Source organism: Pithys albifrons, chromosome 7 (genome assembly GCF_047495875.1).
Source record: "Pithys albifrons albifrons isolate INPA30051 chromosome 7, PitAlb_v1, whole genome shotgun sequence".
Taxonomy (NCBI): domain Eukaryota; kingdom Metazoa; phylum Chordata; class Aves; order Passeriformes; family Thamnophilidae; genus Pithys; species Pithys albifrons.
The window spans coordinates 20,350,183-20,374,583 of record NC_092464.1 but is presented as its reverse complement, the minus strand read 5'-3'; the positions used below and the strand labels follow the sequence as shown (position 1 = coordinate 20,374,583).

At 36.8% G+C, this 24,401-nt stretch overlaps 1 protein-coding gene across 1 annotated transcript in view; it reads left to right on the top strand.

The window, feature by feature from the left end:
• The window catches only part of MALRD1 (MAM and LDL receptor class A domain containing 1), a 246,509-nt gene that overhangs the window by 150,094 nt on the left and 72,014 nt on the right, over positions 1-24,401 (top strand). Inside the window, exons 31-33 of the mRNA XM_071561243.1 lie at positions 9,332-9,460; positions 12,858-13,019; positions 17,704-17,861. Coding sequence (XP_071417344.1) covers positions 9,332-9,460; positions 12,858-13,019; positions 17,704-17,861 — 449 coding nt within the window. The remainder of the gene's footprint in view (positions 1-9,331; positions 9,461-12,857; positions 13,020-17,703; positions 17,862-24,401) is intronic.

Here is a 24,401-nt window from a genome sequence, read left to right as displayed (position 1 = left end):
GGAAACTGTGACACAATGTAAGTGGATTTGTTGAGTGAGGCAATCATTACTGATGCCACATACCAACACTGTATGCGTTTTGGGGCAGTTTGGGCAAGCTTTCATTTCCTGCCATAGACTGGGTGCACATTACCAACTGGAGTATGAAAACTGAACTTCTGGGGAGCATCTTTTGATCTAGATTAATCTGAAAAAATGAAAGTTTGCATTCAGAATTTGTTCTGTTGTGTAAGTCAAAGAATGGAAGCTGGATACAACTTGGGATCTTCTTCAGAACTGAACTTTATTAAAACTATAATGTAGATGTTGTCTTAAAAGCTTTTCCAAGCACATGAGCATTAGTGACCTTCTTGTGCTTTTTATGTGTGTTTCATTGTTCTCGTTCCTATGCATGTGTTTGTTCTCCAAAGAGCAAAGGTAGATAGGTGAGGAAGCCCTGATAGGAGATGGTAGGTCAATATCCCTCCATCACCTTGAATAACAAAGCCAATGCTGATCTCTCCTGCAATTTGCTTCCAGTTGTGTTCTCATGTATTTATACCAGTGGGGTCTAGTTAAACTGCAATTCTGAGATTCTGTCCCATTCTGGGGCTGCAACAATTTAGACACTTCATTTCACAGTCAGATTCATGAATATCTTCAGCAAATAAAAAACCAGGGTTTATTTTTTTAAGGATAAGTAATATCTCTGTTAAATTCAAAAAGATGATATCAGCATATCTTCATATAATATAAGAATATTTTTTCTTACTCTTAATTCCATGTATTATACAATAGCCTGAAAAAAGACATTATATAAACATAACTGGAAATATTACACAGGGTTGTCATTGCAAGGAAGGAAATTGTTACAACAGGGATTTGGAAAACTGTCATATGAAGGATCTTAAATCTCCTAAAATGTTAAGGTTGCTGAAATTTACATTCCTTTTAGTCTATGACCCTACAAATCTGGATGTTAACAGTGTTTTATAACCAGTCTTGCATTAAAATACCTTTGCAGTGAAAAAGCTCAGAAAGTAACCCAGTTTATTACTTTATAGCAACTTTTTGTTTTACAGCACTGCTGCAGCAGGAAGCTCTGTTGGGAAAGCAGTTGCTTTGAATACTTTCACTTACAGCTTTGGCATGGTAATATTCCTGTAGTAATATTTTGCAGAAAATTATTGTTTATGAAGATGCATGACTCAGAGGAGGCTTTTTTCATAAAAGTTTGACATGTACAGTTGAAGCTCAATATGCAAGACAAATTCTTTTAAGATTGATATAGGGAAGTCAAAGACCCAAGATGCTAATCCTTTATAGAGCTGTCACTTGCATGGCTATTGTTTTTGCACTCTAATAAGGTACAGTCTTTATACAATCAGGAATAATTCCCTGACAGCATGTCTGGTAGTGATTGCTAGGTACAGCAAGGTTATCATTAAAGTTTAGTTGTGTGTATCCTATGAGAATGTGCTTATACTTACGCCTTTGCTTTTCAACAAGATCAGAGACGTGTCATGTTTGCTTTTTAACTGTAACTATGTGCATCTGTGCAAATGCATGTCTGTCAAAAAGAAAACAAACAGATTGAGAAAGCCACAGACACTCCATCACTACCCCTCAGTTTTCCTGACTATATGATGATACTTAAGCTCAAACCAAAGTCAAGGGAATCAATGCATTGCCTTTACTGCCTTTCACATTGGCTCTGTATATAATTTTTTGCCTTCAACTGCACAAGTGGAGACCTACTTACTTGATTTTCTCAAGACTTTTGGTATGCTGACCTTCCTGTTGGCATGATGACATGAAGGAGCCTGGTCTGACCTTTCTCATTCTTGTTGTTATTGATTTTTTACCTTCATAGAACAAACAAGCAAAATACATTTTGCTGGTTTCTCAAAAATAACATTTCCCATCTGAACCAAGCCTGGGGCGTTTGGGATAGAGAACACATGTCATGTAGAGATTGCACTTTTTGCAGGGCTCACAGTTCTATTGTGTCTGTTATAACAAAGCTAAAAGACAGCACAACACAATCTTACTGTTGCAAACTCAAGAAGAAGAGTAGCATACAAATCAGAAAGGAGTCGGGGCTTCTTATCAACCAAATGAGTTGATTTACAGCACTTATCCATGTAGTGTATTTCTAGCTGTAGAATTACTGAGCTGGATACATGGCCAAGGTCCTCTAGGGGAACTGAGGCCACATTTGTATTTTCCACTGAAACTTGAGTAAAATCTTATATAATATTATGGCTGTTCTGGACATGCTAATTAAATAAACAGTGGAAGACACCATGCACGGAGAAACCTAGAAGATAATTGAAAATAATTAAAAGTTTAATAATGGATTCAAAATAAACCTGTGTAAAATGAAATTGAAATGAGAACTCCTTAAATTGCATGGGGGGAAAAAAAGAATATTTAACTGCCCAGCAGATGCAGTATACTAGTGGAAACCAATGTTGGAGCAATTCTGGAGCTTTTGGATATTTTCTGATAGCCTCCTCCTCACAGACTGTCCTTTTGGAAGCTGCTGAATGATATTCCTGGAACATGGCTTACAGTCAGCACAATAAAACAATTGCCTCTGCAGAAATTATGTACTCAAGATAGTCAAAAGGGAAAAGAGAGGCAACTCGGGTGAGATTCTTGACATGTGAATATTGCAACTGTTCTCTGCAGTATGGTAGTATTCAATGGTTATAGCAGCATTTAATAAATCTAAACTTTTATTTTATTGTACATGTCATTTCCTTCAGCTTGCTTCCATACAGTGAATGCTAGAAATAAGCTGTATGCATCATAAGAGCATCTGCCTGGAGGTGGATTAGCTCTGCAGAATTCTTTGCTCTTCAGGTACATAGATGTGATTTACAAGCCCATCTTATATGAGGATTTTCAACTGAACACAAACAATATTTTCACTATTTGTTTTTAAAAATTAATTAGTCAACAGTTCCTGTATCAGTAGAATTTTGTAGATTATTTTATTTATTATGATCTGAGCTTCTGTGGCTCTATCTTTCAAGGCTCATTTCCCTCAGGATTCACTAATTCCTATAGAAGTGAGGGACAAGAAGCAAATATGTGTGTATTGGAAATGTAAGCTCTTGGAAATATTGTCAGCGATAGAAAAACCAAAGATACAAAAGAGTATTATCAGTTGATTGTGAGGTGAGCTAGATTAAAGTTAAATTCCAAATCTGATACCTTTTATTTGACAGGTTTAATTAAAAACATCTGAAAAATATTGGAGCCACATCACAAACAGAGAAAAATTACTCTTAATATAAAATTGATAGAGGTATTTATATTTTTTCACCCTCTAGTACAATAAGTCCTTATACAGCTTTAGTGACAGACTGTGTGGCTCAAATGGAGTTTAATGTGGTCATTTCTCGTGCTTTTTAATAATTGACTTTAACCACAGATGAGGTTATTTGCAGGCTAAAAACAAATGCCTGCATTGTTGCCTTAATAAAAAGGTAAAATACCTATGCATGTCATACAGAATAGTTCCAAATGATAACTTTTAATTTTGAGACTTACAACAATTTCATGACAACATCTTCAAAAAATTCTGTCAGAAATAAGCTGTGGTCTGATATCCTTAAGGAGCACTTCAAGCATTATTGATTTGCTTCTCCAGATGATGGCTCACTGTCATACAATAGTGAATCAAAAGCATAACTTGTCAGACGTGCTGCTGTCATTAGTCTGAACTTTGTACAATTTTAATTTTAAAGAAAAGGAATCTTGTACTCCAGATACACGACAGTGAGTATAGCATGCACATAATACATTGCTCAGCCATATCTACATACTGATTTTGGCATCCCAGGACACCACCTGGAAAACTAACCAAATGAAAGTAAGAGAATCACAACTCTAAATTAAATTTTGACAAAAAATTCTAGAACATTTGGTTATTTAGCTGATTTTTTCATAGTCTGGGAATTCAGTGTCATACAAGTCCAGGAATAAGAAAGAGCAAGTACAGCTCCAGTGCTCTTTGTGGGTTGACTGTGTGGGATCAGACTCCAAAAGATTTTCTTATGGTAAATAGAATAGTGGCATTAGACTTACAGTTCGTTTTAAAAAGAAAGTAAAAATGCCACAATCTATTAACAGGAAATAGATTTAGCAGATTGAGCTGAACGGAAATTCTTTTAAAAAATATAATAAAGCTTGCTTTGCCTGGGGGTAAACTTTTCCTTTCCTTTTCTCCTCATATGTTTGTATTCCTCCTCACCTACTGTTTATGGAAAAGACCATAGGTGAAGGTACTGAAATCCTTTGAACAATGTTACTTTTGTGCTCTCATAAACAAGAAGCTTTGAAAGTCTCAGCAGAGAAATCCTTTCTCATTAGTATTCCATCCTAGCTTTGCAGATGAGAGGGATAATAACTAAAACATCGCAGTGTTTGTGTGTGTAGGGCAGCTTTTTTATTTTTAAAACAAGCCAGTGTTTTCTTTGAATCCTCAGCTATGCATCATGGAAAGCTTTACATTTAGTGGAGAGTTTAGTTCCTTCTTATACACTTAAGAGGAGTTCAAACTCTTATTAACAGAAGTATTCAGGATGAATGTAGCCCTGAAGTGGGAGGTAAGGGAATTCAGAGAAAGATACACATTTGTGTTCAGACAGAATGTATGTCCAGTTAACTGGGACTTTTTTGATATTTCCTTTTTTCCTCCCTTTCAAAATATTTTAATGATTCATAATGTCTTTCACTTATTTCTATGAATAGGTCAGTGCCAGGGTATTCTGACAGGGCGCACTGGAATCACATGACCTGACTGAAACTTTTCAATAAATGTGCTGAAATTTATGGTAAAATTAGTCCTATATTTGGATTTTGCCTTTAGAATGAAATTATTCTTCAATTTCATTGTGAGCTGTCAGTTTGCTGATGCATACTGAATCACCTTCATTAGAGAGAAAGAAAGCTCATTTTAAGAAATCTAGAAACTTGTGGTAGCTTTAACTTAATTTGTGTTAGTGTAACATATATTAACATGAAGGTACTTCATCATTTGAGGGAAAATTTTACTGAAATCAGATCTTATTACATTTAGCAGATGGTACAGATATGCACAATTTGGTTCTTGACAAGAAATAATCTCCCTTTTGGCAATGTGAAAATCAGCCACATCTGCCTCCCAAAGGACATCCCAAATGCCCTTTTACGAAGGACTCTGGGGAAGGCAGCTCAGGAGATTTGTAGAGGAAATATAGGCTATCCCAATCCAGCTGCCCAGGACTGGCAGAGCTACACTGCAGGAAGAAAGTGTGAATTCCTCCACAAGTCATGTCATGCACAAGGGCTTAAACCATCATAGAATATCGAGACTGTCTAGAAATGCATGAAAAATATAAATTCATTTTTACCAAAGGAGGTAAATACTATATAGTCTGAATTCAGGAAATTATTTGCATTTGACAATCTCCTTTGAAAAGATTAAAAAATGGAGAAAAGAGAACTGTGGCACCAACTTGAAAACACAGAATTCCCTAGGTTTTATTGCATGTACAGAAGTCATTTACAGACCTGTAACACTCTAGGATTACTCTTTCTGTTTGAGATTATATAAAAAATGTAGGAGCTCAACCAGAAAATTTTTTTAGTATCTTTCCTTTTTTTTGCAACTCTCAGATTGTTATTAGGGAAATACATAAAGTCAATTGCCATAGATTATGAATATGAGAAAAAAGTTATAACTTTTACCTCATTTTTCATGAAACTTCAGTGGCTTTTCTGTTTATCTCATGGGAAAATTTTCAAGAAGAGCAGCTTACTCTGAAGATACTTTGGTTTGCTAGTATGTGGCTGTAGACTCAGATTTTCAGAATAAAATTAAAATCTCTTAATTCTGACATTTACTTCAGATATTGCTTACTCTTCATATCCAATGGTAGATTTCTTAACTTCAGATATTTCAAATGAGCCACAAGAGAAGACTTTTTATGGCTAGTAAAATATGCAGGGTAGAGGTGGATGGACTTTAACTCACAGTCATTGTTTATAAAGGTGGTACTGGAAGAATAACCCCTATCCCAGCCTGAGATCATTTGCATATGAAATTACTGCAGAAGGAAGGCACCCTTCCAGTAGAGCCAAACTGTATATAACTGTAACCCATCATACACCTCCACGCAAGATGACAACCAAGATGACTTTCACACCTAATTATGATTCTGAAGAGCCAGGGAGAGCATTCAGCTGAGGAAGTGTCTCCCTGTTGCAGATAATTGCAGCTTGCACCATGTGCTGTATTCCATCGGTCTGTCACAACGACCTCTGTGGACAACATTAGGACAGGCCCATGTTAAAAAAAAAAATTATTCCTATGAGATGCTTCTAATTTGTGATAACTGGAAGAGAGTGCTGTTATTGAGGGGTTTGGATTTATTCTGCATCACAATGGAAACAACTTGACAATCATTTTGTAGGGTAAATATCCTTGAAAAGCTCTAAAAGTAATTGGTTCAGCTGAACATCCTGAGGTGAAATGTAGTTCTACAATGGAATTAGGATAGAGAAGAGACAGAGATGGAAAAAAGGACCGTGAAGTAGGGACCTCATGTCAAACAGCTTCAAGAGATATTTTTGGCTGGTTGAACACATTAATAATTACTGGGGAATAGAATTTTCTGCAAAAGTATCACTTGATTTTTTTGCCCTATCTCCTCTTCTGCCTTTTTTTTTTACCACTTAAAGACTTGAAAAAGATAAAGCAATCCCTCTCAAGCATTGTGAAACAAGGGGGGAAAATTATATAAGTACTCCCACTATACAACACAACAAATAATAGAAAGAGGTGAATTTTCAACTGTAACTTGAAAATATTTCTTCTCAGAAAGGATCTTAATTTCTAAAATTACAAACAGTGGAAAAAAGTCTCACTTGCCTTGACTATACATTATATGTTTCATTTCATACTGCTGGCATGGTGGTGGTGTACTGTTGAGTGAGTGCCTGTGTTTCCCTTGGAGAGCAGAGAAGATGAGACTCTTGGTAAACAGCAGCTCAGTGTACTTGACCTTGAGTTACTTGCTGCTTTCCAAAACTGCTCCAGGCCTTGTTCACTGCAGCCTTTAACAACCATAATAATTTGGAATTCACCCTGTGCCTTTCAAAAGCACAAAGCACTGGCCAAGCACAACCTTTGACAACCTAAGTCTTTAGTGTTGTAATACAACATGTCAAGAACATCTCTTCCTTTTGAAGTGATCAATCACTTCTTTGATGATAAATATTTTAATAGGACAATATTCACAGTGCCAACCTAACACCCAATCTATGAAATTCATTACTATTTATGAAACTTAATTTTTCTTTGCATTTTATTTTAGACAATCAAAATCTATAGCTTATGGAACTGATATTTGACTTGTCTGGTTCTTCCTGTAATTTTAGATGTAATGGATATCACAGGAATATTTATATCTTACAAAGCATTGGAAAAAGTAAGCTCTTGTACTCAGTCAGAGAAAGTCACTGACCTGTTGCTGTCATTAAGTAGCAATCTTAAAGCAAAGAGGACTGTTTTCATGAATTTGTTCATAGTCAGTCTTTTCCTGATAATTGAAAGAAAAATGTCTAGTGTTGTATTTATCAACTATCTCCAGATGAGTCTTGTCATGTCTATAAAGTCTGTGAGTATTATGTGGGCCAGTCTTCCATAGGCAACGTATACTGGAGATGGATATAAAAATGCAAGTTATGCTGTGCTTACAATAGAGTCACAATTTATTTGTGGTGTGCATGATGTGCATCTGTATCTTGCTTGCTTTCTATGTATATACAAACACAGAGAGGTATTCTTACTTGGGAAGATCTTATCTTTGCTGGTGTTCTGAGAATTACATCATCAAGAACAAAATGCATAGAGAGGAGAGTATATGTAAATACAAATTCTGTGACAGCCATTATTAACATGCTTATTTGTAGGCTTTAGTGATCCAGAAGCTTAGCCAGTCCTGCTGGTCTTTAAAAAAGTACTTAGAAGTTTATAAACCTCTTTGTCCATCAATAAAAAAATTGTACTTCATTGAAAAGTAATATCCCATGCATGCTTTTTCTTTTTTCATTGGAAACTGATTTTATTTGTATCAATGAACAGGGAAGTTTGTAATTTAAAGCTGAAAATTTTAATCTTAAGTTTCTGCAAATAACAAACATTAGCACTGCCTTTTTTTATTCTGATTACATTTTAGTGCTGCATTGTCACTCTCTTTAGTATTACCTTGTGCACATACTGAAACTAAACCAAAAATTTAGTTCTTTCCTATTTTGCTTAAATGAGAATTCACTTCCTCAATCTGTAAAATTCAGTAAGTACCACTATTTGAGGACATTAAAACCCTGACAGTAACTTCTCCTCTGGAAATATGGTCCTGCACAAAGGTAAATATCATGGTGTTCTGATCAGACTGTTTTTAATGATGTGTCAAATTGTAATCATGTTTTAAGTTAAAAAAATAAACACATTACAATAAATAGAGCCAAAATATTTTTTTCTAAATGTCTTTTACACAGCTTGAAGCTCTAGACTGAAAAGGGATTTAAGGTTTACAGGAGTGCATTTGAAATGTTGCATTTGGTATTATCAGAACTGTTTGAATTAGGGTTTGTTGAAATTATGCGCACAGTGCACTGAAGTAGAAAGTAACTTACATAAGTTTCTTTATAGTCTGACAGTTCAGGCATGGCTGAATCTCAGAATTCTTTGGATTTGACCCTAACGTTTTATGTGCAAGTTACTAAGTTACTCTCCTTTTATGAGATGATTTTCACTTATTTTCATTGATGAACAAAAACTGTTGTAAAAAAGATTTGTGTATTCAGTATCATAAGAGGAATTTCTAGGCAGTTCACACACTCAGAGCAGAAGTTTCTCTAAACTCTTCCAAAATAAATTCTGTTATGTAGTCTTTAAAAGTTTATGCATTATGCAAATGTGTAATAACAGTGATTTTTCTCGGCATAAAGTGTTCTTATTTTCCTAACAATGTACTATAATTATGAGCAGAAAAAAGCCTTTAACCTGTCTACTTTTCAATAGCTCACAGAACCCTTTTTGTATGGAATGCCCACAGCAAATACACTGACCAAACAGTTATGTTGATGCTGAACGAAATTTTCATCCAGGCAATACCCTTGCAGCTGTGGGCAAAGCCAGTATAACAGTCTAGACACCTATAATGCAACATTAAAAGAGTGAGACCAAATAACATCTGTTCAAAGCAGTCATAATGTATAAAAGCTAAACAAATTAAAAAGAGCATCCTTTGATTTAATTACAATATTGATTTAAATGTCCTGTTGGTTTCAGTTGGAGAGAATCCCAGGGAGTGCCCTGCCCTCACTGATTTTGTGTGTGGGAATGAGGATTGCATAGAGTCTCAGTTTGTCTGCGACTATAAACCAGACTGTGAGGATCTGTCTGATGAAGCTGACTGCAGTAAGTATCTGTGTGTTAATGCAATCTCCAGTTAAAATTATAACTTTAAAATCTATAGTATAGCTTAGGTGAATTCACACAGATGATTCACTCAGAAGGTGATTACGAGCAGGTTGTCACTTCTCCATTACAGAACAGTTGGGAAAAATCCAATCTGTTTATGTTTCTTGAATTCCTAGTGAATACTGAGACCAAATTTTTCTGAAGGCATTCTTCACTAAGATGGAAGCTCAGATTAATGGGCATTTCAATTCAGGCTTGAAACTCAGAAGCAGTAAAACATTGTGCTCTTGTTCCTGCTCACTGTCTTTACTTACAGTTACTGTCTGGACTGGGTACTTGGAGTAAGAACATTTAGCTGTCCATATATACAATTTAGTAATCAATCTAATTGTTAATCTTTGAGCTGGAGGGCCAAATTCTGCCATAATGCAGATATGATCAAAAGTAACCTTTATTAAATAAATGCATCACACAAATCAATTCAATGTTCATCTTGTGTGGAAGTCAAAGGACTTCATTGAAATCAACCAGTACTTGGTGATCCCTTGAAAATCAAAGGCCTTTTCACTTGAATACAGTTGCTCTATGCTTTGACTGGACAGGATTACAAAAATTATGTCCCTTTACCAAGTGATAAAAATTACCTTGTTTTAGCCAGGCAGCAGACTTGCAGACTCGCAGACTTGCTGCTAAATTGTCACTGTAGGAGAATAAACTTGGACTTTCTCTCTTTCATAAAACAGTTCTGAAGTACATATGCTGAAGTCGCTGTCACTATTTCTGTTTTCTGCCTCTCATAGTGCTTTCTGTTGCTGTGAATTTTGTGAACCATATTCATGGAAATGGATCTATTTAAAACTATAACTTTAAAACACTAGCTTTTTAACAGTAGCTTCCAAGAAAAGATTTTAAACAGCTGATCCGTATTTCTTATATGCAATATTAATAGTTTTCAGAATTTAGGCAAAGTAAACAGAGAAAAATATTTCTGTAAACTCACCCTTGTAACATTTTGCAGACTAACAGACATGCAGTAGATCTGAATTGTGTCCAAAGTAAACTGCTTTGTAAAGATATTCAGAAAATTATGGAGGCACTTGATTTATTCTCTAAATATTGTTATAGGGTATAGCAACTTCATTGGGGGTGGTCATTGTTGTCTGTTTTCTGGAATGACTCTGATAGTATCGATTCTCTCTTCTTAGTCAGATAATAGATGGAAACATTTCAGGCCATAAATGATCTTGAATCACAGTAAAGCAACTCAGTTTTTACTGTACTTAAGAAAAGCTTTTCCAAGGGAATAAAAAAACAACCTGATATTCACTTTAAATAAATAGAGTGAAATATACTGTTACTGTAGATGGAAAGGCTGCAGCTCCATCACAATTTTTTCATCAGTCTTTTGTCTTGCTGTTTCTGCAGAAGTATCAAAATACCAGTAACAGAGAGTAATCTGGCATTCAGAATACCCAGATAAGCCTCGGGTATAATATTTCCCTGTCTGCTATGTCTTAGTTCCAACAATTGATGCCTTACCTTTAGATAAATACACCTTTTCCCTGAGCATATATTTTATAGATTAGAATAAAAAACATTAATGGGCATATAGTGCCTTCTAGATATGGAAACCTCATTTTTTAATGAAAAGGCAACAGGAGCTGCTAAATCAAAAAAGAGAGCAGAACGGGCACAGAGAAAACCCTTTACAGTCTAACCTGTCCCATCAAAAATGGTTATGACCACATTTGTTTTGGGGACTCTCCTTTGCACTGAGCTCAAGGTCTGAGCTTATTTCACATTCTACAATAATTTTATACCAGTGTAACTCCAAAGAAGTAAACGGACCGTAATCTACTCAGCAGCAATTCCTCTGTACAGGATTCACAACAGAAGCTGGATGAAATGAACTGCATCCATGTAGGCTGGTGAACCTTTTTCTTTTTTTTTAAATAAAGTCATGAAAATTACTTACTCTATGCTTCATTCAGTCCAGTCAGGCAATCTTGCAAAATTTTCATTCTCTCTCAGTAACCTGGTGAAAGTACTGAGGTGAAAAAAGCACTCATGGAAGCAGTTTCAGTTTTCATGAATTGCAGGTAATTACACACACAGATTTGATTAATAGCAAACCTCAGTGTTGATGACCCAACCAGAGGAGTGCTTGAATCATTGAAATGAATGCAACTGTTCCAATAAATGGAACAATCTTCTTCTGTTGCCTTCTAAGTAGGCCATGTTTACCCATAAAATCAAAGCACCCAGCAGGTACAGATACGACATATGACTGTAAAACCAGCAAATACTGTTCATAAATACTTATTAATAATTGCCTTCTGAAAGCACTATTAATATATTAGGGTAAAAATCATTCCTGAAGTCAGGTATTCCATTATGACTAGTTTAAATCCTAAGTGGAATTTGGACTTTGATCTTGTTAGAGAGGTACAAGAAAATTGTACTTTTTTTTTTTATTAATGCATTCCCTTCTTTGTCCTACCTTCATGGAAGGGTGTTTGCTGTTGGAGTTAGGCTGTGTTAGGCTTACATGATGCTTGTCATGCAGTGCTAATGCAGATGCTCAGTACATTTCCCCAGCACTAACAAAAGCACAGAAGGGTTGAGGTGGGAAGGCAACTGTGGAGATCACCTAGTTCAACTGCCTTCCTTGAAACACAGGTAATTGCGGTGGGTTGCACAGGCTTTTGCCAATCAGAGTTTGATTATCTCCAAAAATGGAGACTCCACAACTTCTTTGGGCAACTTCTGTCAGTGTTTCACGAGCCTTACAGTTAAAAAAGGTTTTCCTTAACCTTAAAAAGTGCTTCCTGTATGTCGTGACCATTGCCTCTTATCCTGACGCTGGGCCCCACTGAGAAGAGTCTGGCTTTCTCTTCTTTAAACCATCCAGCAAGTGTTTATATACACTGACAAAATCCCACTGAACATTCTCATCTCGTAAATTTAGTCAGTGTCCTAATCACAAGAACATCTCTTTCATCATAAAACTGCCTTCAGGCATAACATGCACAAGGATGAGCCACATATCTTTACAAAAAATGCCTCTGTGGGAGTACAGTGCAATTTTTCTAGCTAATTGTCTGGAAATCATTCTGTCCGTTCACCTTGGATAAGAACTAAATTTCGTGAAGTCTTCAGTTTGTCCTCAGGAGTTACATGAACATTTATCTGTAATAAAGTTTATACCTGTTAGTGAAGAATTATTTTTTTTCTTTCCTCCTTAACTATCACATATTATTTCTGTCCACACAAGGAATGCAGGGAAACATAGCATTAGCTATACAAAATCCTCTCCATTACCATGTACATTGTGTTCATTATAGCATCTTTAAATAGAACTGGGATTATAATTTACTTCTTGCTGTATTTTCAGGTTACTACACAAGTATTCCTGGAAGCTGTAACTTTGAAACAGAAGGTCAAGAATGGTCAACTGTATGTGGATTCACACAAGACCCTACTGATGATTTTGACTGGAATATTAGCAACAGTGCTGTCACAGGACAGATGGGTCCTCACACCGACCACACACCAGGTATTGCCATATGTACTACATCAGTTTTGGGAAAATTGAATATTCACTGAATTTTAAAAAACCCACAAACTAATATAGGTCAGCACCAAGGTAACAGCAAATCTCAGTGTGATCAGCTGATGCATCAGAATGGTTCAAAGCTACACCAGGAAAGGTTCAGACTGGACATTAGAAAGCATTTCTTTACCAATGCAGAGGTCAAACACTGGAACTGGATTCCTAGTAGTGATTGGTGCCCCCAGCCTGACAGTGTTTAAGAGTCATTTGGACAATGCCCTTAACAACATGTTTTAACTTGGTCAGCCCTGAATTGATAAAGCAGTTGTACTAGGCAATCATTTTAGGATTCTTCCAACTGAAATAATTGGTCAGCCCTGAATTGATAAAGCAGTTGTACTAGGCAATCATTTTAGGATTCTTCCAACTGAAATAATTGGTCAGCCCTGAATTGATAAAGCAGTTGTACTAGGCAATCATTTTAGGATTCTTCCAACTGAAATAGTTCTGTTCTATTCCAATAACAAACTCCATCTATGCAATGTCAGTTTCTGATATTAAAAGATGAATTTTCTGAAAATATCACTGGCTACATTAGTTATCACTGGCTAAAATAAAAATCTTCTCCTTGTCAATATTTGAAGCAATCTACTTTCCTGGAGTGTGGTATTGTCCTAATGGATTCTAGAACAACATGCAATTACACACAGGTCCTTAGAGAATGGTTGAGGAGCCATATACGTGAAATGCTTAAGGTTCCTATCTCGCTTCAACTTACCTCCCTGGCATTGACTTGCCAGAAATCTTAATACAATAGTGTTTCCCAAGATATTTCTGATAGACTGCTAGCAGAATGCCTCTTGATTGCCAGGAGAATTAAATGTATTGATAGGTAATTACAGGAATCTGTGTTATGTAGACAGTGAGAAATAATTATATACAGTATTAAATAAATATTATTTAACATGGTCTTTAAATTATACAATATCTCTGGATGGAATATTAATTTCCATCACAAATATACTGATCTCCATTTGAGAAGCACTTAGCTTTCTTTCCAGAAGCCTTAATGGTTAAAACTCCCTACCTTAATTTTCATCTAATGAGCATAGTATTGTAAACATTCAATCTGGAGGTAACACAATATTGGGGTAACCCTTTATTGGGGTAATGTAGATTAGCGGCGGTCAGAGGAGGCAGAGACCACTCAGGCTGCAGTGTGATGCGAAGGCTTACACCGAAGACAAAGGACTTTATTTTTAGTAACAACTTCACTTTTATCTACTCCTGTATCTAACATGCTAGCACACTCTTGGTCAGCAGTTAATCTAACATACATGGAAGGATTCCACTGGTTACAAGGCATCCACATCCTACAGGTGGTTCTCTGGTCCTTAAGGATGCATTCATTAATCACCTCAGACCTTAGAGATTCAGACACACACACTGTCACTCCCCACAACACAAACTCTGTGCTGTTTCGGTTTTAGATTTGTGAGCAGCATGATCTCCAAGTCTTGATGCTTTTTTTGAATTTTATGTTCTCAAAATCAACAGAGATGTCCTATGATGACTTACTGAGCCAGCTGGATCCTAACAAGTCTATGGGACCAGATGGGATCCATCCCAGGGTGATGAGGGAGCTGGCAGAAGAGCTTGCCAAACCACTCTCCATCATCTTCCAACAGTCCTGGCTCTCTGGGGAGATGATTGGAGGTTGGCCAACGTCACCCCAATCCACAAAAAGGGCTGCAAGCAGGACCCTGGCAACTACAGGCCTGTCAGCCTGACCTCCGTGCCTGGCAGGGTTATGGAGCAGATCATCCTGAGTGCAATCACACAGCACCTTCAGGGTGGACAAGGGATTAGACCCAGCCAGCATGGGTTTAGGAGGGGCAGGTCCTGTCTAACCAACCTGATCTCTTTCTGCGATCAGGTGACTCACCTAGTGGATGAGGGGAAGGCTGTGGATGTGGTCTATCTGGACTTCAGCAAGGCCTTTGACAATGTCTCCCATAATATACTCCTGGAAAAGCTGGTAGCCCGTGGCCTGGACAAGTGTACCCTCTCCTGGATTAAGAGCTGGCTGGAGGGTTGGGCCCAGAGAGTGCTGGTGAACGGAGCTGCATCCAGCTGGCGGCCAGTCACCAGTGGTGTTCCCCAGGGGTCTGTATTGGGTCCAGTCCTGTTTAACATCTTTATTGATGATTTAGATGAGGGGATTGAGTCCATCATCAGCAAATTTGCTGATGACACCAAGCTGGGAGGGAGTGTCGATCTGCTGGAAGGCAGGAGGGCTCTGCAGAGGGATCTGGATAGACTTGAGAGATGGGCTGATTCCAAAGGGATGAAGTTCAATAAGGCCAAGTGCCGGGTCCTGCACTTTGGCCACAACAACCCCCTGCAGCGCTACAGGCTGGGCACAGAGTGGCTGGAGAGCAGCCAGGCAGAAAGGGACCTTGGAGTACTAATTGACAGGAAGCTCAACATGAACCAACAGTGTGCCCAGGTGGCGAAGAAGGCCAATGGGATCCTGTCCTGTATCAAAAATAGCATGGCCGGCAGGACCAGGGAAGTGATCCTTCCCCTGTACTCTGCGTTGGTGAGGCCACACCTTGAGTACTGTGTTCAGTTCTGGGCCCCTCAGTTCAGAAAGGATATTGAGGTGCTGGAGCGAGTCCAGAGAAGAGCAACAAGGCTGGTGAAGGGACTGGAGCACAAGTCCTATGGGGAGAGACTGAGGGAGCTGGGGTTGTTTAGCCTGGAGAAGAGGAGGCTCAGAGGTGACCTCATCATTGTCTAGAACTACCTGAAGGGAAGTTCTAGCCAGATGGGGGCTGGTCTCTTCTCCCAGGCACTCAGCAATAGAACAAGAGGGCATGGGCTTAAGCTCTGCCAGGGGAAATTTAAGTTGGATATCAGAAAAAAATTTTTTACAGAGAGAGTAATCAGGCATTGGAATGGGCTGCCCAGAGAGGGGGCGGATTCACCATCCCTGGAGGTTTTTAAAGTGAGATTTGTCGTGGCACTGAGTGCCATGATCTAGTAAGTGGACTGGAGTTGGACCAAGGGTTGGACTTGATGATCTCAGAGGTCTTTTCCAACCCAATCGATTCTATGATTCTATTGTGGATGGCTGTAACCATTACTGTTCTACCCATTTATCCTCCCTATTCCTTTAGAGTACTTTGCACCTGCTGCAGCAACTGCTCACCTGATCTTGAGGGAACTGCTTATCTATCACAAATCACAGCTTTTGCAGACATCCATGCTAGTTTGTGTTGCTATTACAGGCTGTAAATGTGGAAGTTCATTTCTCTTGGAGAAGGACAGAACAGACAGGTAGAGGTAGAAACTGTTGCAGCTGTCCTTGGCAAGCTGTTCCTTGCAAATAAGTAGTTTGACTCATTTCTTGCTCTTCCTTTGATGCAATGCAGTGACAAAACAGCCAGCAGCCCTTAGCTTTTCAAGATTTTAAGTGCTTTTCTACTTCAGTTTCTGTCATTTAATTAGTTCTTTGTTTCTGTGAAATTACCCAGAAATTGTAAGAAAAAAAAAGTTTAAAAAAGTGAAGGACAAGGAAAACAAAATTACAGCAAAAGCGTGTGCAAAATTACCCAGACTTTTAATTTACTTGTAAATTACTCAGACAAAAAATATTCACATTAGCAACAGAAAAACCACTTTCCAGAATTTCCAACAGCCTATATACTGATGGCCTGTAATGTCCAAAAATATCAATAAGACCATTCTTGACCCAAATCTACTTCCTGCTTGTTCCAAATTAATTTCCTCTAGTTACTAAGTGTATAAATTCAGTGTAAAGACCATGCCTACTATTGCAGCAATATAACAAAGCCTGTGATATTATACCAACTTTGTATTTAGTGCATTGGCACAATTTTGTGTGGAGGAATCTTATATTGATTTAAACGTGTCTTGTATTGCTTCATCTCTTCTGTCTGATGACCAGTGAAAGGACCCAAGGGAACGGTGTGAAGCTGTGTCAGAGGAGGTTTAGGTTGGATATTAGGAAATGGTTCCTCCCCCAGAGGGTGGTTGGATGCTGGAATAGGCTCCCCAGGGAAGTGATCATAGCACCAAACCTGACAGAGTTCAAGAAGAGTTTGGACAATGCTTTCAGGCACATGGTTGACTTTTGGGGATCCTGTCCAGGCCCAGGAGTTGGACTTTAGTGATCCTTGTGGATCTCTTCCAAATCAGTTAATTCTGATTCTGTGTAACCCATGGGACATCTAGGACAAGGGGTAACAATTTTATACCAAAAGAGGAGAGATTTAGATTATAATAGAAGGAAATTCTTTACTCAGAAAGTGGTGAGGCACTGGAACAAGTTGTCCAGAGAAGCTGCCCCCCAGCCCTGGAAATGTTCAAAGCCAGGCCGGATAGGGCTTTGAGAAACCTGATCTAGTGAGTGACATCCCTGTCCATGACATGGCGCTTGGAACTAGATTATTTTTAAGGACCCTTCCAACCCAAACTATTCTATAATTCTATGAAATGCACAAAGCACTAACATGGAACATCTCTGTACAACCAAGGTATGGTATATGTGTAAGTGGTAAAAAAAAAAAAAAAATTGGTATCTGTGTGTGTAAAAACGTTTATAATGTGAAGTATAAAATAGTATTGAAAAGCTCTAATCATTTTTTCTCATTTTATTAAGGTAAAGGACAGAGGTTTTTGTATGTAAACTCATCCACCCAGACGGAAAGAAACAGAGCAAGGATAACTACCACCAAATTCTTCCCAGCTAGTCTTGGGGTCTGTAGGGTTCGGTTCTGGTTCTGGATGTTTCCTTCTAGGCAAACAGGAGTCTTAAAGGTAAGAGAAAACGCACTTCTGCTACATCATACAATATTTGCTTTAGTACTATTTACATTTTTGCATCTAGAATTAGCAAAATCTCATTAATTTATGTTAACAGTACTTCATCTGCTGTTACACCTATATATAAAATTTTTGCTGACAAGATCAAGTGACAATTTGGCTTTAATTTTAGTTCCACTTGAAGTCCTTTTGCTACATATGTAAGAATTAACATTGCACGTGTGACTAGCAAACTTAAAACTAACCAATATCAGCACAGATCTCTGCACAATTAACTATTTAACATAAAATAGAAGTGGATTGCAACATTTAGTGGTTTAAAATAAAGGTTTTAAAAATGCTAATGTCATCATGTGTACAGGGTGCTTTATTGAAACAAGTGAAAATAAGGTATTTAACCACATATAGCTCAAGCTTCCGTGAAAATGTCATCTTGCTGTTCCCCAAGCATCCTAAATGGGTACACTTTTGGTTTTTAAGTACTCCAGTAACAGCCCAAGCCATCCAATTCTTGGCAAAAAACTCATTTTGTGGTACTCATTGAATAAATATGTCACACAATTCCTTTTTAAGTGGTCTGAGAAAGACTCGTATCTGTGGTGGTTTGCTAAATTTTGAAAATACAGGTTATTTTTGTTTTTTAATTTGTGACAGAATATAAAAATTTGAATATGCTGTAAAACTTCTGAACTAAGTCTATGTTAAAAGTGAACAAAAATAACTTTGTAGTCTGGACCTCAAATTAAGTCAGGAATTTTGTACCACTGTTTTCTTCACTGGAAAAGATAATCATAGCACAATTCTGTGGGATTATAGTGCAATTAGGTTGAAAGGGCCTTCAGGAGGTATCTAGTCCAAACTCCTGCTCCAAGCAGGGTCAGCTACAGAATCATGCTAAGTGCTCAGGAATTTACCTAGTCTTGAAAATGGACATAAATGAAAATTACTCAACCACTGTGGGCAACCGCTGTCAACGATCAACTGTCCACCCTGAGAGGACTTCTTATATACCCAGCTGAAGAATACAATTAACTTTCATTTCTCCCTTTGTCTATCTCTTCTTTTTTTTTTTTTTTTAAGTAATTTTTTTCAGGAAGAGGTTTGCATCTGAATTTTATCTCTAGCACCCAGTGTCTGGATACTCTGAATATTGCTGTGAACTTAATAAAAAAGCTGTATTGCCTGAAATTAGTTTGAGGAGCAGTAAAAAAGCAAACAGAAATTGGTTTTTTTATCTGTTTGTAATTAAATATTGTGATATTATCTATGATTATGTATTTGTTTAAATTCAAGTATTGCAAGATTGATGATGAGACTTTTTGAGGATGCTCTGAATGTTGTCAAGCTTCACAGAACACAGTGTTTGTGAATAAGTAGATGTGTGTGGCTTATGTGAGGTAGTAGACAGTCAGTCAAAGTCTGCTTTGTTTTGGGGTATTTTTTTGCATTTCAAACAGATTAGTTTAATTAACTCTCATTGCCTTAAATTTCATAAAGAGAAACATAAAGAGTTGTCTTATTTCCACATACAAACAAAGTACCTTTGCAACATGTACTCTTTCTGTGGAAACACGTAACAGTATTTACAATAGACAGAAGCACTCAGCAAGTAATATCGTCCTGCACAGACGCAATTTATCCTTATGGACATTTTGCTCTTTTCTATCAAACTAATAATCTATTTCAGCATCAGCTGTTGCTGTTATTAAAGCAAGAATATAAATTAACTGTTGCCATTCAAGTGGGAAAAAAACTAAAAAGAACTAAAAAAGAAAAGTAATAAAGCCAGCATCCCAAAACTTCTAAAGCAATAGCACTCTGAAGATTTTTTTTTTTTCAGTTTGCACTGGAGGTGAAAGAAGTCAAACTGTAATAGGAAGTCTGAATAATGTGTTAGAATATAATAACATAGGTACAAAAGCTGATGTTATAGCTCTTATCTAAAAGACTGAATTTAAAAAAATAGACTGAAGATAGGACATAGGGAGATGTGTGACTAAAATGACACATAGGGAATCAAAAAAAGAAAGATAAAATTGAATACTCTATTGGTATAGGAAGCAGATGTGGTAGAACTACATGAAACAATGTAAAGTTATAGGAACAGTCCTATTTTTGCCTAGAAAAGCAACTAGTCACTGAGGAAAAAGAAGGAACTAGAAGTTCTTCCTTTCTGTATTCACAATGCGCATTTCAATTGCACAATTCCATTGTCATAAACTCTAATTTGTTCATAGGAAAACGAAAAGCATGGGCTAATATTATTTTTAAAAAGATTACAATGTTTACAGCAACTTTTGCATTAACATAGAATGGGTGTTATTTGAAAGAGATCTGAATAGTAATGCTTCAGGACTTCAGCCAAGTATTAGCCAACATGAGAAAAATTGCTTTGTAATGATTAAGTACAAAACCACTGGCTTTCCTTAGAAGTATTTGGTGACAGACTTTGAGAGAAGAGTTATTCAGCACTAAATATGTGATTGGTCTAATATATCAATTAATATGTTCTTAACAAGAATAGCTCTTAATACAAACAATTTTTGCTGCATTATGCTGCAAAAATAATTTTTTTTAAAAAAGCCCCACATTTCTCTTTACATATTTATGACTATTTAGTTGCATTTAATGGTACAGGAAGGCAGTCGCAGCAAGGAATGAATGTGTTTTTCACATCTGTTTCATTCCAATGGGGATCCTATTGATCATCTGTCACTTAGATTGAAAACATTCAGCTTTTATTATACTTTAGCATTCTTTCTTCCCTCATTTCCTTCAAGAGTTTGTCATACAGTTGAGAGTTAAAACCAAAATAAATTCCCTATGTGATACTATAATAGTTTCCTACTCTGGTATTTGTTGATACTAAAAAAACTGAGTTATAATAGATCTCTTCATAGGACAGCTTAATTTTACTAAGAAAACCCCCAAAATTTTTATTGTTTCAAATTAATATTTAGATGAAATTTTTTGTTATTTCAAACAAAAGTTTAGAGAAATAGAGAGAAAAGAGGCAACTATTTTTCTAAAGTGCTTCTCTATTGTGAGAATGAAATGTGATACAATTGTGGAATCGAATTTGTGGAATCCAGAGAAAAAATTTTGCTCTGTCTCTGGTGTGGCTTCTGTTCAAGGAAGATGTGCAATGACTTCCAAGGAACATGAAGAGTTCAAAGGCATTATCTTAAGGCTATAAAGCAGAAAACACAGTATCATTATTCACTGGAGTCAGTGGAAAGTTTCCTCAGCTGACACAAGTCTCCGATGCCTAATGAAGTGAAAATACAGGTTGTCTTTCTCAATATTTTCCTGCTTCCTTGGCTGGCAATTAAAGACTGTGTATTGTGAATGACAGCAGAATGCATCTCTTATTAGGCCCTTTAGATCTACATTGACATCTTACTTATTAGGAAGTTCAGGTGGAATGTGGCACCATCCAGTGTGCCAACTGCTGGATTCAGGCAAGATCAGGAAGGTAATACGTTATCTTGAAAACTCAGGATGGGAGTACAGGATAACACCTTAGTTGAAAATAGCAGTTTATAGTTCATCACCTTCAAAATTATGTGCACTTTCACCATTCCCAAAATGGTGAAAGCTGAAAAAAGATTCAGAAGTTTCTAACACACTGGACATTCTGTGCAGAATTAGAACTAAGTCAGGATTTTAAGGCAGAGAAATGAGATTTTCTAAAGAATGTTTTTCTCTGCAAATCATCTAGATCAGTGTTAGGCTGGAGTACAGTCTTTCCAGACTGATAGATACAGAGTTGTTCAATGGGACTTTGCTACAACTTATTTGGTTGGGGTTTTGTTGTTTGTTTTGTTTTGTTTTCATTACATACTCTAGAGTGGGATTCATCTTGCTAATTTTTTTCCCTTTCACATCTGAGATTGTTTCCACTATCAGGCTAGCTTGTACACAATTTATAGGATGCTGTGCAGGGAGGTGGTGTTGCCCCCGGGAGCATTAAGCACCACACAGCTATACTTCTCCAGGGCCCTAGGGAGATCTTATCCATGACAATTTGCTCTACCTTTCATGCGCTGTCTGTGTTTACACAGGCCAGCAAGAATCTTGTATACATTTAATGTACTTCCTGACCCAGAAGTTGCTTCAAACTCTCAGTGACATGGATAGTCCCAGGAAAGAATATAGTATTACATCTTACATTTATTTCTTCCCTTTCACTGGGCACGATCTCTGAGAGAATAAGATCTGTATTTCCAGCTAAAGGAACAGAGTCCTTAGCCTCCCCATTTTTCTGAACTCTCCTTTAATCTCATTTGATTTAGCATGCATTTTCAATTTTGCATTATTCTTTTACAAATTTCATCTAAACATTTTAGAAGACATTTAAGAACACAAACCCTTTCTTGCCATAGTTATGGATAGGTAAAGACTTGGAGAACTTAAGTGAAAGTATTCAGGAGTACTTTGGCAAGTACTGAGATGGGAAATGGAGCAGAACTGGGAGCTCAACTGAGATTTCCAATGAGCCAGTTTAGAGATTTACACTAGCTGCTCTCAGTTTCCTCAGACTGTCTGTGATTGTTATGAGAAACCATACACCAGGTTTAAACTTTGGTCAAAACTAACTGAGCACAGACCCACATGAATTACCAAAACATAGTAATTAATCTGTAGTAATTACATATCTGCATATTCTTACTCTATGGTAAACATGAGGTAAAGCTCAAGGAAAAGAAAGACAAGGTGTATAAATTTAATTTGCATATATGTGAACAGTAGCTGATGTCTTGAAAATGTCATACTTAAAATCCAGTTTGACTTGCTGCCGTTCCAGATCCATTGGCCAGCAAACATACAGCAGGTTTCCTGATCAATTTATTGTTTGTATTGAGCTTGAGCTACAGGATTGATCTGTATATACCCAGAATGAGTTCATGCTCCCTCTGAGACCAGGCTTTGCATGGACATGATGCAATTTCTCTGTACATAGACAGAACTGTTCAAGAAAGTATTGCTTCTTGAAATTTTTAGTATGAGAAACTTCTATTAACCTGAACAAAAGAAGTGGGGGGAAAAAAAATCTGGTTTTAAATAATGAAACAATCTTTAACAGTACTTTTGATTCTTCCTACTTTCTCAGCATGTATTTATGCATCTCTGAGACTTAAAATGAGATTAGTGAAAGTGGCATCTCAATATTTACCTTCAAAAAGAAGAAATTTTTACTGCAAGATACAGTAATAGCTAAAACAAGACTAATATCGTTATGTGCTGTAAAATTCTAGAACATCAAGATTGTCATATTTCATGATTGGCGAAATAGTGATGGTTCCAGAGACACACACAGGTGCTCTAACTCAGTCCTAACCTCAGGTGTAGAGTTAATCTAATCAAGGGTTACAACTTCTTAAGGCCTTAGAGCCTGATATGCGAAAAACTGTTACACACAGTTTTTTCGTTTTATTTTATGGGTTGAATCAACTATTTCCTCTTGACATCTGTCCTTTTAGACCTGCAAGATGCAGATGACAAGATATTGCTATTACACAGTCGTATAACCAAATGTCAGGCTTGACTAATTTGGTCCTGATTTGGATCATTGTATGTCAGTCTTCCTGATGCTCACCTGCTCTCAAAATGAAATAACTTGCAAGAGTGTTCAGGCATCAAAGATGTTTTAATGAAAATACCAAGTTCTACAGAGTGTGTGGTTTACCATGCTGTTTGGGCTATTTAGTTATACAAATTATCGGTATGAGTTTAAGTTTATAAATTCCTTGGGCCTCAGATTTTCTATTCCATCATTGAACTGGGGCATTAAATTGGTAACGTGAACCTATGGGTCACTGGTAAATTAGTTTAAAGGCTTAAGAGAAGTATGTTGTTGAAAGTGATGAGGAGAGGATAATGACTAAAATATTCAGTCCCTTAAAGGAATAGTTATCACCTGAAATTATTAGAATATGCTTATTTTCTTTACTCCAGTTTTATTTTCTCATTATTTTTGACCAGGATTAGACTGTATAAGGATTTTGAACACCTTATTGGGAAGAGCAATTACCTCTGTGTTCTTCAGTTTCATGTGCTTGACATAAATTCACCATGAATTGTGACTTCATTCATTGTCATACTTATCACTTTTACTATTTAATTATTTATTTTTATTCATGGCTTTCCTATATGTGCTTGCAACACTTTTTTATGACTGTCTGAAACACTGTATTATAAATTGCTAGTACCTGAGGATAGACTTCAATCTCTAGTTGCTAAGCCTTTTATTTATCTAAAAAAATCTTCACTCAGTCTATCAACTATAAGGTCACCTTTAGAGATGAAAGGATAGCTCAAGACCCTTCTCAGTCTTTTCTTCAAGTTTTACATGAATCTGGGGTTAAGCTTTTACTCATTAACTTCTATATGTCAGGCTGAGACTCTATTTTCCAATTAGTGATTGTATTAGCAGTGCTTTTAATTTCTTTTCTTAATAGCTTTTTATTTGAAGCTGAACTAACATTAGCAAAGTTATTCAGTATTATCTGACCCTCAGCAGTAAGATGTGGA